Here is a 15,952-nt window from a genome sequence, read left to right on the forward strand (position 1 = left end):
TGTTAATGGCAAACGCATGGCAAATCGCGTGTGAAGTGAAAGTCCTGGATCTAAACTGGAACTCTTGTTCAGAAATCATTAACTAGAATTAGAATAAAATTTTCTCTATGTGTATCATGAATCTGTTTTATGAATATTATTATAATAGCGTCACTGTTTGATAGGATCCGAGGTTATTCGAAATTGATGTGTTGTTTATCATAACACGACATTGCGTTCGTAATGTGTCATGTTTGTATATATGATGCCAACGAGAACAGTTTTATAAAGTATTTGACCTTGAGCAAATTACGCAATTTATTGGTTCACTACTGGTTAACCCCAAATTTTATATCCTTGTTAATACCTTAACAATAACATCTTACAACGATGAAAATAAAAATTGTTAAAACAAGATCTTAGGGCGTAAAAATATTTAGATTTGGTACAGGACAGGAATTTGGTTTAGATGGACTTCGAGTGAGATACCACTGATGCATTCTGGATACAGATATTCTAGTGACTTACAAATATTTTTACTTGAAAATATAAATAGCAATATTTTTCCAAGTGAAAATAACCTTTCAATGCATTGCTGCATTGATAAAAAATTTATCAGTATTATGGAAATTCATTCAAATTTGGTTTTCGAAAATAGATGTAGTTAAGTCAAAACAGCACAACAACTTATAGGACTCTTAATGGGCCGATTCTGCCGAATACAACAGCTCAATGTTATGGCAAGGCCATGTTTCACTCCAACTTCCATACATTATGCTACAGAATCATACTAAATTCTGTCAAAATATCTCATGTATTATAAACTGCAGCGTCACTCGTATGCTATGAAGCTGAGTCAGAAAGACCCTGTTATCTAAGATCGTATTTTTAACATTCGTGCGGTTTCTAGGTTAGGTTTTCTATCTGACAACCTGAGAAAAACACCTGAGTGCACAGCAACCACTTGGCTTTTGTCAATATTTAGAACGATTTTGTATGGAGAGATCTTCATAACATAACCTTGCCATAACATTTGTCTGTTATGCGGTAGAATCGGCTCATGAGTTTCGATCGCTGTTGAATAAATAAAAATGTTATTCAACAAAATGACTTGCGACTAAAATAATAGCTAAAATTGGTACAAGGATGTGCAGATGTCATTTGTACGTGAGGTAGAGCTAAAAATAGCAAAACAAATTATTCTATGCTTCAGAAGTAAATTAATTAGACAAACCAACATGCACCTAAAATTGGGTTGTATCAAAAGAGTAAAATAAAGTTAAAAATACATTAAAAAATACATAGAACAAAATTTGAGCCTGCAGAATGTAGAAATATATGCAACCTAATTTTTCTAGTTAGGGAGCATCCATTAATCTCGTGAGGTTTTTAGGGGAAGGGTGAGGTTTGACAAAAAAAATCACAAAATATCATGTGGGGGAGGAAGAACTATAGTAAGATATCACGTGTATTTATAATTTTGCACCTGATTTTTTTTCAAATCCAAACATTTTCAAAAATAAAATGAAAAAAATATATTTTTTTCGTAATTAAAAGTATACGTAATGTTTGGTGAGGGAAGAGGGGGGATAATTTTGAATATAATCACGTATCACCAAAAGAGAGGGGGGAACCAAAAATCCTTAAAAATGAATCACGTGATTAATGGGCGCCCCCTTATATATCACTACTGCTTGATATCAGGTTGTCTGTAATGCAGAATAAAATTTCCAAGTTATTTGACAAAATTTAAAAAAATGTCCTGACTCTATATGATGATTGCAAAGATATAGAGTCGGGACATTTTTTACATTCTGTCAAATAACTTGGAAATTTTATTCCAGACACTTTGACTTAATTATATCAGAAAAACTAGATAAAATTTACTAAAATTTAATATAAATTGTTATATACACTTGCATATTGAAATTTTAAATGAAACTAGTCCAAACACAGACCTGAGTGTTTTGCTAATAAGCATATTTGGATTTAGGACATTTCTCTAGGTGAAGTATCTCTATATTTCAGTTAAAATAAAACTTGTTATTTCAATTTACAGTTAAAGAAGAACTTTTTTTTCAATTATTTCAATTTATGGTTAATTTTCACAAATTACTATGTTTTTATAACTGCACCTGTCGTTTGGCACCTGCTTAGTTAGTTTCGTTGTTGAATAATACGCCAGACTGGTTTCATTTTTTATTATAAGAACTTTTTTATTTCACTTTCTCTTCTGTCACTTGTCGTCTGTGCTTTGTGAATAAAAAATCTATATTTGTATGTGTTTTTGGAGCCACTTTGAATGATCTTCTTTAAAATATTAACCAAGGAAAAAAATACTTAGTATAATAGTAGAAATACTCGTATATGGCACGACATTCATGTGGTTCAACAGGAATGATATGATTATTCCTGGTAAATAATTTTAGCTGGACATACTTTTTTGAAAAAATCTCTTCATAGACTATTACAACAATTATTGAAATATTCAAATTATATGCTCTGATCTTTAAACTTGCGAAAATTCAGAGGCTTGCAGGTTGATTGAAGTTAATTCAAATAGGTCGAGATTCTGAGAAAAAATAAGCAATGAAGGCATCCATTAATCACTTGATCGATTTTAAAGAATTTTTAGAGCTTCCCTTTGGCGATCACATGTATTTTTAGTACCGAGAAAAAATCTGAATATTTTTTAAAATATTTTAGATTTTTTGGAAATTCAGGTTAAAAATAAATGCACGAGTCGCTCCACGAGATATTTCGTGATTTTTTGTCAAGCTACCCTACCTTCCTTTTAGGCCTCACGCGATGAATGAACGGCCCCCAAGTTAAAAATTAGCATGATTTATTAGTATTATTGCTATCAGTATGCTATGGCATATTTTCTCCATTATGCAATGCTATTGCTATCTTCGAATAATAAAATAACATCTAAAACAAAAAGTCGATAAACTCGTCAATGCGGTATTATGTGTAATAACATTTTCAACCGATTAGCAATAACTTTCTAGACATAACTTCTATGTGCGCTTCTGGTATCATGTAATATAAAATAGAAAAAAATATTACGAATCTCTTATGTACGTACAATGTAGCCTGATAAATAACCTGTAATATTTATAAAATCATTTGTACTAAAAAATTTCAAATTATATAGATATCAACGAGTCTCATGAGCCCAAACGCGTAGGTTATCTCCAGGTAATGAATTTATTTTCACAATTTCTGTAATAATATTTTTTTCTTTGATACCAAGACAAGTAATTCCATTTTCATTTGGAAAAGTGAAACCCGATGTCACTACTGCTTGACATCAGGCTGTCCGAGGTTGTTATCAAACTTGAAACTTTCCATAACTCAAACAACTAAACTACGATGAAATATTAACGCTATATGGAATTTCCCGACATAAATAATCTGACTTTAATAGTAGAAAATTATATTTATACCATATTTATACTATATAAAATTGTATACATTAACTATTATAACGGTTATCTATTGCACATAATATGTATAACACATCGTTTTGAAGACATTACTTAACAGTCGTGTATTTTGTGCTAGAACAATGAACAATGGACTCCTATATTAATACGTGATAATGAGATTATTATAAAGGGTCAAATGCAGAATGCATAATGCACTTATAATTGAAAAACTCGTGACAGAAAATAACAGTAATATAATAGATAATAAAAATTCATACTTAGTTGGGAAACGCGCTTCTTTTGCTTTCGATTTGAAGCTTTTCTTTCCTTCGATCATTGATTTTTACTAATTTAAATCATTTCAATTCCTGATAAGTCAGGCAGAATGAGTAAGTAAATCACGGTGTAGTATGTTTCTGTATTCATGAATACAAGGTAAATGAATGAATAAATGATTCATTGGAATGTAAATCGTGTCCGGACTTTGCCGGCCAGAGTCATGAACGAAGGACTCGCTCGACATATAAAAGCCTTTTATTATACATTCTGGCTAGCACGTTGGCTAGAAAAGCAGGCAAGGCGTGATAAAAGTTTTTAGTGTAAATGTGTATATGTACGTCAGAAACCCATTATAAAAGACATGGTAAAATACCTGAAATTCTTTCATAAATATTTTTAAGAGGACCACGAAATTATATTTAGTCTTGAATATACTACATTAAATAAATAGCTTGAGAAATAACAGCCAGTGTAAATTCTGATTTAATAAACAGAATATAGTAATTATTTATACAAAACATAACTTGAACAATTGGATTTTCATTTGTATCAATATAACATTAAGGAAGTTATAATTTGTTTTTTTAATAAATCAAATTTAACAAACAAAATTGCTTCGCTTCATAATCACACGGACACTTTGACTTAATTATATCAGTAAAAACTAGATAAAATATACTAAAATTTAGTATAAATTGTTATACACACTTGCATATTGAAATTTTGAATGAAACTAGTCCAGCACATGTTCGAGTTTTGACTAATTTTATTTAAAAAAATTATATGCGAATGCAAGTGTATACGAGGTGTGTTCAAAAAGTACCCGGAATTACTAATAATTAAATTTCGCGGGTCTGGAGTGTCTGATTGTCAAAATTTTTTTTTATTGTGTTGGTATACATGCCCCTAAAGTATGATGAAATTTTCAGCTATATTCACTGTTTACTTTGTCTGTGGTAGTCGCTAAGGTTCGACGTGTTTTTCTGAGCTCGGCGATTTTTACAATGGAAGAATTGAAAAAGTCAAAGAATTTGTATTAAATTTTGCGTAAAAAATGAAATAAAGTGTTGCAAAGTGCAAAAATTCACCAGATATGGCTCCGTGTGACTTTTTCCTATTCCCAAAGTTGAAGAGACCCATGAAAGGACGGCGGTTTTCCTCGATTGAAGAAAATCGCCGAGAGTGCTCAAGGACATATCAAAAAGTGAATATCAAGGGTGCTTCGAAAATTGGAAAAAACGCTGCCATAAGTGTATTATATCTGGGGGGGGACTACTTTGAAGGGGACCACATTAATGTAGACGAATAAATAAATATTTTTTTGAAAAAACGAAAATTCCGGGTACTTTTTGAGCAGACCTCGTATAACAATTTATACCAAATTTTAGTAAATTTTATCTAGTTTTTACTGATATAGGGTCCGCCAAATATTTTTTGCTATAAAAAACTGGATATTTTTTAAATTTCTTTTTTTATTCGAAAGTACAATTCTTCAAGTTAATAATGAACCAACTTTTTTCGAAAACGCTCAAATGGCTGTCTAACTCTTAAATGGCTGCGAAAAAAATCAAAATGGCTCCCAAAAAAAAAATTAAATGGCGGACTCTTTATAATTAAATCAAAGTGTCCGGAACAAAAGTTCCAAGTTATTTGACAAGATGTAAAAAAAACTTGGGTCAATTGAAATAAATGTAATAAAAAATAGATACTTAAAAAAAATAACATATTGAAAAAAAGTTGTTGACACGTGTAGAATGGGTTCATGTCTTCAGGCAATTTATGGGTTCTTGTCTTAAGGCAAGTTCATGCAACTTGCCTTAAGACAAAATGTCACTTACACCTAGTAATTTCATATAATATTCTAAAAATTCTACTTATTCAAAAACAAGAATTACAATCACTATTTCAAGATACTTATGATATCATAAATTTTCATTAAATTTATGATTATTTCTATACCCAAAGAATGTATTTTCAGATTGAAACATTTCAATTCATAAGTAACAACTTATGAAGACCTAAGAATTTCTGCCATGTCATTTCCCATCGCTACTCTTTTCTTCCAATTAGTTGTTTCCAAACAAACACGAAAATTAGTTATTTCTGTCCCAAAAATAAAGTTGTAGACCAATCGGCTCCTCTCCCATCGGAAACACGAAACAGACGGTAGTACTTGGTGAATACTGAATACAGATGGTTTGTGAAATAAGAAAAAATCAATATCGTACACGCAGCAGCACCCATACAAAATATACATATATGTTATACTAGTATGTACTTTTATATACATATTCGCATAGTGCGTTTCGTTCATGTTTATATGCACTTCCACTCGTGTCTGGTGTCTATTTATAATAAAATGAACAGTTACATAGCCTCTCAGCTGATGTAAATAGATAGAGAAGAAATATTTTTAACAATTTATCATTTTGTGGCCGTGGTTTGAGATATAGTCCTTGAATGAGGGATTCTAGATTTGATAAGCACCTCGGATAGCTTGATGTCAAGCAGGAAAGACGTGGGTTTTCACTTGGAAGTGCTCACAAGTGAAATAGCCCTCACCAGTATCAATGAAAAAATAATCAGTAATACAGAAATCGTAATAACAAATAAGAAAAATCTATAAAAAGCAACTTCGTTTAAAAAGTGCTCATAGGACTTTCTAACTATAACATCTTCAAAGCCCTTGAACAGTACATTTTGAGTACTTCTACCACAAATTTACTAACATAGTAATACTGTAAATTGTAAAAAAAATGTAAGACTTATCGTTACATTGCAAGGAGTAACTTTTTGGAATAAAATGCTTTTACACCTGTATAGAGCATTACGGTGATTAAAGTTATCTTTATCAGATAAATAAAAAAATCAGATTTGTACTTTTGGGCTTATTCAGTAAATTAAGATTTCATCATCCATCTTTATCAAATCTATAACAATAGAGGTTTTAGTATGTATTAAAAATATTTCAATATCAGAATTGTTTGTTAACAGTTTCGCTGTAAAAGCTTTTTTTCGCTATGAAAGCTCAAATATTTGTGACACAAAATATTTTAAAATTTTTCAATCATTAATAAAAGTGTATCAATAATTAGTGGTGTATGGCTTGCCTTAAGGCAAAATGCTTTAACTTAATAGATTATTATAAGTAAATACTGTAACATTGTCTAATATTTATAAGAATTATATAAACTGAGTTGCAAAGTTAAATTGTTCATTTAAAATATATAAGTGAGCTTTGAAACTTTAGCCAGAATTAAAATTAAAATCTGAATTATTATCAATATACAACAAAAAAATCCGAAAGCAATTGTTTTGTCAACACAAGCAGAAAGTTTTTGATTCATTCAACTCGGATGTTTATTTCTCTCAAAACCGCGATTTTTTATACATTTAGCTCTGTATCTTCGACATGGCTGGACCTGCCTTTGCCAAAAACTAAGCACCACTTCCCCCAATCATTACAAATTGAATGTTTTTTGGATCATTCAAATCGGATGCTCCGTTTTCCCAAAGACTCGATTTCTATTTTCTGCACTCTTTACTTCGTATCTCCGAAACGGCCGGACCTGCCTTTGCTAAAATCTAATCAGCACATCTCCCTAACAATAGAAATCGAATGTTTTTTTAACCATCCAAATCGGTTCATCCGTGCGCCCAAAAACGTAAACAAAAAAAATGCGGACACGAAACATACACACGCGTCCATTTTTTCCGAGATATGCCAAAATGTTCAGAAACCTCTGAAACGTGAAGATATGCGAAAATTTTCGTTTTTGATTTTCGGCCCATTACTATAACTTACCCTACGGGAAGTTAAAAATATTTAAATGAAAACTAGCTGTAAGTGGAATTCTGTCTCAAGGCAATTAGGGCATCGTGCCTTAAGGCAAATTGCTGGAACTTCCCGTACCAAAAATTTTTATTTTTTTTAAAAACGATTAACATTTTTGAAAAAATAAGATTTTTGAGAAACTATAAATTGGACAAAAAATTAGTTTTTTTTGAAAAAAAAAATTTAAAAAAAAAATTTTTTTTTTTAAAAAAAAAATTTTTTTTGAAAAAAATTTTTTTTTCTTTATTTCGACATATTGTAGAAGATCTGAACTTTTTTTTCAAAGCAATCGTACTGCTTTAACTACATAGGGACAAAATATAAAGCGCGTAAGCGCCGCGTCGCTGTCTAACGCATAAGCATTGGTACGGAACCCATAGGAATGTTAACAAAATGTATACTTATTGTTAAAATCTCTATAAAATATCTGATAATTTGATGTGCATATGTCTAATGATCATTTTTGACCGCCAAATGGCTCATTTTTTTACTTTTTTCTCTATATCTCCGAAACCGCTGGACCTACCTTTATGAAAGTTGTATCGATTCTTCATCTTGTCAATACAAATAAAATGTTTTTTGAATTATTCAAATCGGACGCTCCGTTCTCTTAAAAACTGAGTTACCGTTTTCGGAACTTTTTGCCCCGTATCTTCGGAACGGCTTGACCTGCCTTTGCCAAAAACTAATCAGCACGTCTCCTTATCAATACGGATCGAATGTTTTTTGAATTATTCAAATCGGTTGATCCGTGTTCCCGAAATCGTCGACGAAAATTTGTATCCGCACATACATACACACACATACATACATACACACACACATACACACACACATACACACACACATACACACACACACACACACACACACACACACACATACATCCATTTTTTCTAAGGTATGCCAAAATGTTCAGAAACCTCTGAAACGTAAAGATATATAAAAATTTTCATTTTCGATTTTTTTGCGATTACTATAACTTACCCTACGGGAAGTTAATAATTCTACGTTACCTAACAAATAAAGAGTAAAAGTTAAAAAAAACTGTTTTTTTTTAAACTCTGCTAATAATTGAATGTTGAAGTTGAAGCCAAAGATGTTAAAATCATATAAAATATTAAACTTTGACCCAGTTAAATATCAGAATTGTTCATTAACCATTTAGCTACGAAAGTGTTTTCACACTGCTGTACGAGCCAGCAAGCCGGCCCAAAATTTGTAATAAAAAATATTTTAAGATTTTTCAATCATTATTAATAAAAATGCACCATTAAAAATGATATTTCTGACGAACTAAAAACCACAATAAAAATTGGAAAAGTTAATAATTTAACTCTTAATCAGGGTGATAAATATTAAAACAACTGTCGACACACTGGATGTCGTCTATAGACGACACTCATACACACAGGTCTTGAATCAATAAATTTATTAATACAAACATTGTATTAGTGATTTTTCAAATTGACAACAATATTTCTTGTGTAAATCAATTTGCAAGAAAAAACATAAGAAAATGGTACATCTTGACTTTATTATTTAACAATAAAAACAGCTTATGAAATTTGGTTATTGATGTAAATGGGCAACAAAAGTTGATGGTAGATTTTCGATTCCTTTATTGCATTTCTATGAGTCCTTATTCTTGAAAATACCACACCGTATCGATTCGGCGGCATCAGCAGACGTCGCATATACACGCGTATCCCGTCGTCCCGTCGACCCGTCTGCCGAAGCCGGCGGCCGGCGACCGGCGAAGGGCTTTGCCCTCGGCGCAGGGCGCCCCTCGAGTGCTTTTCACAATATTCGGCAGAGGACGGAAGAAAGATTTTGTAGTAAAGTGATTATATAGGGAAGAAATTGTCAGGAAGGCCTGAGGTCAAGAACACAAAATGAAAAAGATCTATATTAAATGATAATAAATTCTTGAAAGCCTTATGTGAAAACGTATGAAACAATAATAAAACACCAATGGGTGTTTAATTAATTAAAAAATATATGAAAATTCTAGATTGATTAGTTGATTGGTTTTGAAATAGACAAAAATTGAAAGTATGTTACTCCAAAGAATAACACCTGTAATACAACATTTACTGATATTTAAAGCAATGACACATAAGGGGCCGTTCAAGTATTACGTAGGCACTATTGGGGGGCAAGGGGTTGTTGATTTGCTTATTTTGGGTTGACATGGGGGGCAGGAAAGCCTGGATGATGATTACGTCATAGGTAGTATTTTTATTTTTTTACATAAACTGCAAAATGTTTACGTAAGCATGGGGGTAGGGGACAAGAGCTTTGCTTACTTTTGCTGACAAGGGGGAGGGGGTGGTAAGTAATTGTAATAAATATGCTTACGTAATACTTGAACGATCCCTAATCAATATGTTATTCCAATTCCAAAGTACATATGTCATATATCCAATATGCTAATTGGACATATGTACTTCAAAAGCTCTCTCGATCTTCAATCATTAGCCACCATGTAAAACTAAAATATTGATTTGTTTGTCAAGTAACATTCCATTACCTAACAAAAATTTTTGCAATACAACTGCATTTCCCCCGCATGACGGTCAAGGGCACATTCGTTTTCAAATCGATCAATCAGTCCCTTAGGGGTTTAATTTCCCATTTTCCCATTTTATACGTCTGCCAATGGGCGTTTCCGAAAGTCAGAGATTGCCAAACATAAATCATACCTACTAATATAATAGACACATTTATTTCATTCTTATTAAGATTTTTCAAGAAAAAATAAAAGTAGCAGGTAGCCACAAAATATCCCTTTTAAGTGATATTTGAGCGTAAGATTAAAACTTTTCTTTGTTACTTTGATTTTTCTTTCTTTGTTTGTTTTGTGGCGGAAAAAGCTCAGTCAGTAGCATGCCCGACTCGCACGCCAGGGATACTCAGTTCGAGTCCTGGCACTGATATAGAATTATCATTTGATTTGTTAAATTGAAATGAAGTAGATGTTGAATTGTTGATTTGATATAGAATTAAATTAGAATATAGTGAAAGAAGCAAAGTTAGAAATATAAAGAAGAATGAAGTAGTCAGTTAAAATATATAGTGTAGGAAATATATAATATAGGATATATAAAAATGGTATATGGTATGTAAAGAAGGTTGTATATGATACGTTTATCTAAATATTATGTTTTCTAGATATTTCAAGAAAAATTGATGAATCAGAAAAGATCATAGCGAGTTTGTAGGACTTACAAGCACTTTGTCCTATAAATAATTCAATTACAGATACTATAAGTTTGTTTTAAAAATAACAATTGGAAGTTGCATTGACTATTTTTCAATGAATATTATCAAAAGTAAAAAATTGTATCACCATAACTGAATTACACCTAGTTCCTTCTTACTTTGTTTTTCTCAAAAGATTGCAAAATAGTTATCAGAAAATCCAATAAACTTCATGAAAAAAAACTAAGATTGTATTGATCAAATGTGCAATATTGTATAATCCAATAAAATTGAAATATGTGGATGTGGATATTAGAGAAATATAATTTAATATTTAATGAATTATTTAAAGAAACTCTCTGAAAGAAAAACTAGATATTTAAGGAAACAAAAATATGTGACAAAAAACTTTACAATGCAATTCTCAAGTATTTCTTAAAAATTGGAATTTGTGGTTGAAACAAAGGCTTTTGATATGAAATCTTAAGATTTTTTCAGCGTTAAGAACTTAAGGGTTTTAAACGATTTTATAATGCTTTTGGCCAATCCATTGGGCCTTATAAACTTGTTATTTAATCTGCAATAGTGATGAGTTTTTTATTGATGCAATAATGTAAGACCAATTTTTACTTGGAAACATATTGCTATCTATATTTTCAAGTGAAAATCGATGTCACTACTGCTTGATATCAAGTTGTCCGAGGAAGGTATTTAACCTCAAACTTCTGATTGAGATATAGCATTTCATATCTCTAAGGACTAATAAACAAAAGCAAATAATAATAAAAAGTATAAAAAAAAATATTTTAGTAATATTTAAGTAGTTACGAAGGACTACTGTACTGTATTTGCATTGTGAATAAATATGCTTTTCTGGATGAAGTTCCAGTTGTAGAATTGATAATTTTTTTGTACATCCCTTTTTTACATAAATATATAAATAATGTTACAATATGTCGGTATTTTGTATGTTCAATTATACAAAATACACATGCACAAATAAAAAATATTTTTGATATACCAGGTATAGCCAAAATATGTCAGAATATATGACAAGTGCACATTTACAAAAGTAAGGACCAAAAATTTACTCTTGTTGTATGTAAACATATCCTGTAAACGTAAACAAAAGCGCATACAAAAATGACTATATATAAATATTTTATTCCCTTACCAGCAAATACTGTATCACTTAAATTATATTTTCCCTTCGGAAACTCCTTCAACTTTCGTCCGCTCAACTTTAATTCACCACTTAAATTAGCATCCTCCAAAATCTTTTCTAGAGAGCGAGTTAATTGATTTTGCACTACATTGTTCATAGTGTTCAACGACACGGCCGCCATTTGGCGCTAAGATGTAATTTTGGCCGTTTTTATTAAGTAATTTCATACAAAACAATAATAATTAATTACATTTTGTCACTAAAATAAACAGATAACAGAAACATGACAAGCGATGCCGAAGCACAGTCTCGCACTGAACTGACTTAAGGATGTAGTGTTACCAGAGCAGAGAGAGGAAAGCATAGAGATGGTAAAGGAGGGACAGGTAACTGTGGATAAAAATAGTGAATATGCAAACCGAAGGATAAATAAAGGATAAATATATATGTATTTACTGTAAATTATGTTGCAAATGTAATAAAAATATAGGAATAATGCTTAAAATTTATTCAGAACTTTACAGTTTGTACAAAACTAGTTATAAGATTATTTGCACCTCATTATGATAAAAACAAGATTTCGATATTCGAGCTGCATAGTTCAAAAATTGCATTTTAATAATATATATATACAACATTATTTCATACTGCAACTGAATATTCTGTAATACAAAATGTAAAATTCGTATTTTTTCGAAAAAAATACGTTTTTGAATGCGTTGTGAAAATTGAATAAAAACAAGATTTCGATATTTGAGGTGTATAGTTCAAAAATTGCATTTTACTTATATTTATACAACATTATTTTATACTGAACTGTATATTTTATAATACAAAATTCAAAATTCGTATTTTTTCGAAAAAGAATGCGTTTTTGAATGCATAATTTTGAATGAATAATTATTATTTTCTTTGTTGGCAACACTTTGACTTGACTGTCCCTCCATCTTCAAACTTAACCCAATCAAAAATATATTTGTCATATTTTAAAAATTTCAATTGTTTATTCAAGTCAAACCAAAAAAAATTGCAGTAAATACAATTAATAAAAAACAGTATTAATAAATTTAGCAATTGCAATGGAAGTCGATGAGGAAGAAGTCGAAGTTTCAACTTCCAGCGGCAGCAAGGGCGAAAAGAAAAGATTCGAAGTCAAAAAGGTTAGGAAATAAAAAATATCTATTACATACTTATATAGTATTAATTATAATATTACCTTTGTTTGCAGTGGAATGCTGTGGCTTTATGGGCTTGGGGTTAGTATTCACACTTTCATAATTATAAATATATTCAGCACCTGCCAACTTTGACAGGGAACTAGAATTTTACCTGACATTTCTATATTATAAGTTATTTTATATATCTATTACCCCTTACAGACATAGTTGTGGATAATTGTGCTATTTGCCGAAACCACATTATGGATTTGTGTATAGAATGTCAAGCGAATCAAGCATCTGCAACGAGTGAAGAATGTACAGTCGCTTGGGGAGTTTGCAATGTAATATATATACAATGATTTATATTCTTTAGTTATGTTTTACGTACTCACAGAGTTTATTTCTGTTACAGCATGCTTTCCATTTTCATTGTATATCGAGATGGTTAAAGACGAGACAGGTTTGTCCTTTGGACAATAGAGAGTGGGAATTCCAAAAGTAAGTAACCATAATAAATATTAATAATTAATAAATACTCTGCCCAAAGGCATGAGAACATCACAAAATCTAAGATTTCCTTTCCCTCCCTTGTTTAGTATTTGCAATACAATTTTATTGCTACTAATTAATGACTTAATCACTTTTTATTTATGTTTATGTGACCCTATTATAAGTCATTTTTATATTAAATAACTAATTTTGTTTTTTACTTTTAGGTATGGGCATTAATACATAGAAGTCATGTCTTGTAACAACCTGCGAGAATAAATTTTTAATACAATTTGAGTTTTACTTTTTTATATAAAAATACATGTACACCTTTAGAAATATACATTGACTTACTTTCAAAAATTGTTTGTTGTAATTTCAGCAGATGAATTGCATTAAATATTTCTATTATATTTATAAAAATAAATTGACTTACCTCAAAGAATGTTTCTTGTAATTCCACTAATAACAGTTTTGCCTTTTTTATATAATAGTACATGTACACCTTTATAAATATACATTAACTTACTTTCAAAAATTGTTTGTTGTAATTTTAGCAAATGAATTTAGCAATAACACTTAAGATTTATTGGCACATTTTTATCATATTTTTGAATTTAAATTGACTCACCTTAAAGAATGTTTTTTGTAATTCCAGTATTAACTTCTATGAAGTTATTGGCACAAAATATTCTAATAATCTTTATAAATGTAAATTAACTCTTCTTATTTTTTATTGCAATTCAAACAAATGAAATTAGCAAAAACTTCCATTAAGAATCATTGCTTGTTTATAATTCAGTTAGTAAAATTAGTAATAACTTCTATTAAGATTTATCAGCACAAAATATTATTATTATACTTATAAATATAATTTAACTCTTAAGTTTTTTCTTGTAATTCCAGCAAATGAAATTAGCAATAACTTGTACTAAGATTTTTTGGCATAAAATATTTGTATTATTATTTTTATAAATATAAATTGACTTACTTTAAAGTTTGTTGTACATCTGCTGATAAAATTAGCTATAACTCTACTAAAATTTATCGGCATAAAATATTCAGTTTATTATAAATGACTTACCTTAAAAGTGGTTTCTTGTAAATATTATTTTTATTATCTTTATCACCTCGAAAAATTATTTCTGGTAATTCAAGCAAATAAAATTAGGATTAACTTCTATTAAGATTTATTGGCATAAAATATTCTTATTATTATCACATTCATGAATTAAATGTTATAAGGGCATATTACATAAGTCACAAAAATATTCAACTTTTATACACATGTATTTAAGTTTGTCCCAACTTAATGTAAATCTTAGCATCCTTTTACATTTTGTTCACTTCTAATACCAATTAATTTATTTATGAACACATTTAGAGTCTCGCTGGATGTACAACCACATATCCAATGGTATTTTAATAACACACAAAATTATTATAAATTGGCAGTGTTAAAATTGCCATGAACACAACTTAATATTAACTAAATTTTGTCAGTAAATGTCTAAAATTAAATATTGTAGATGCCAACAAAAAATGGTACAAAAAATCCTCTGCTTTAGTTTTTTTTTACAAATTTATTCTAAAAACATTATCTAATGTTTTTTACAATTTACACAGTAAATCATCACTTGTTTCATATCATAATCAAAGTCACAATACTATTAGTACTATATTTATAAATCCAATTTATGTCGAAGTGAACTTTATTAGAAATGTGTATATATGAGTACCTACAATTAATAAATTTATATTCTTCAATTTTGATTTTTTAAGGAAGTTATCTATTTCGATCAATAAATATTTTACTAATATTTACAACAAAACTAAATATAAAAAATATATCACTATAAACAAAATAAACTTAGCCATTGTAGGAATTCATTTAAATCTTCAATTATATACAAAGTGAAAATATATACACAAGTTTACATACATTATTTTTCCTCATAATAAATACAAATACAAATCGATTTTCTCTCAGAATTAATTTTATCACATCGTTATGAAAACATTTATGGTGCAAGTAGGGATATCTGCACTAAATGAATGATATAAATCATTCAATGAGACTTTTTTTAGTATTGCAGATATTTTTCGCATGCATATGATGCATATAGTACATATATAACATTAATGCATGCATAACATACATATTACATTCATATATTTTACCAACGATTTGTGGATCTTGATACATTTCAAATATAAATATGCAAATTAAAAAATTTGATAATCTTTAGTATAAGTCATTATTATTATAATTAACAACAACAAAATCATTTCGAATTCTCAAAAAGAAACAGAACTGCAGAATATTTAGAATAAAATGAATGGATTTTGCATTCAGGGGCGTCCATTAATCACGAAATTGCCAAAAAAAATCACGATTAATAACGTGGGA

The 15,952-nt window shown here is 29.7% G+C and overlaps 3 protein-coding genes across 3 annotated transcripts in view; 1 reads left to right on the top strand and 2 right to left on the bottom strand.

Annotated features, from left to right (window-relative positions):
- Nucleotides 1–12,074, bottom strand: part of LOC113373330 (leucine-rich repeat and calponin homology domain-containing protein 2-like) — a 51,645-nt gene extending 39,571 nt beyond the window's left edge. The window contains exon 1 of the mRNA XM_026613640.1: nucleotides 11,903–12,074. Coding sequence (XP_026469425.1) covers nucleotides 11,903–12,074 — 172 coding nt within the window. The remainder of the gene's footprint in view (nucleotides 1–11,902) is intronic.
- LOC113372334 (leucine-rich repeat and calponin homology domain-containing protein 3-like) overlaps nucleotides 1–12,202 on the bottom strand; it is a gene marked incomplete in the record, with an annotated part of 107,817 nt that extends 95,615 nt beyond the window's left edge. Inside the window, 1 exon segment of the mRNA XM_026612659.1 lies at nucleotides 11,903–12,202. Coding sequence (XP_026468444.1) covers nucleotides 11,903–12,074 — 172 coding nt within the window.
- A 674-nt stretch (nucleotides 12,203–12,876) lies between these two features.
- LOC113372136 (RING-box protein 1A) lies at nucleotides 12,877–13,834 on the top strand. The gene is made up of 5 exons (XM_026612457.1): nucleotides 12,877–13,053; nucleotides 13,122–13,149; nucleotides 13,273–13,394; nucleotides 13,466–13,551; nucleotides 13,770–13,834. The coding sequence occupies exons 1-5, from the start codon at nucleotides 12,973–12,975 to the stop codon at nucleotides 13,780–13,782; spliced, it is 330 nt and encodes a 109-aa protein (XP_026468242.1). The 5' UTR covers nucleotides 12,877–12,972; the 3' UTR covers nucleotides 13,783–13,834.
- Nucleotides 13,835–15,952: the final 2,118 nt, after the last annotated feature.

This window comes from Ctenocephalides felis, unplaced genomic scaffold (genome assembly GCF_003426905.1).
Source record: "Ctenocephalides felis isolate EL2017-DRISC unplaced genomic scaffold, ASM342690v1 CF-g0.4_SCAFFOLD_01604, whole genome shotgun sequence".
Lineage (NCBI taxonomy): Eukaryota > Metazoa > Arthropoda > Insecta > Siphonaptera > Pulicidae > Ctenocephalides > Ctenocephalides felis.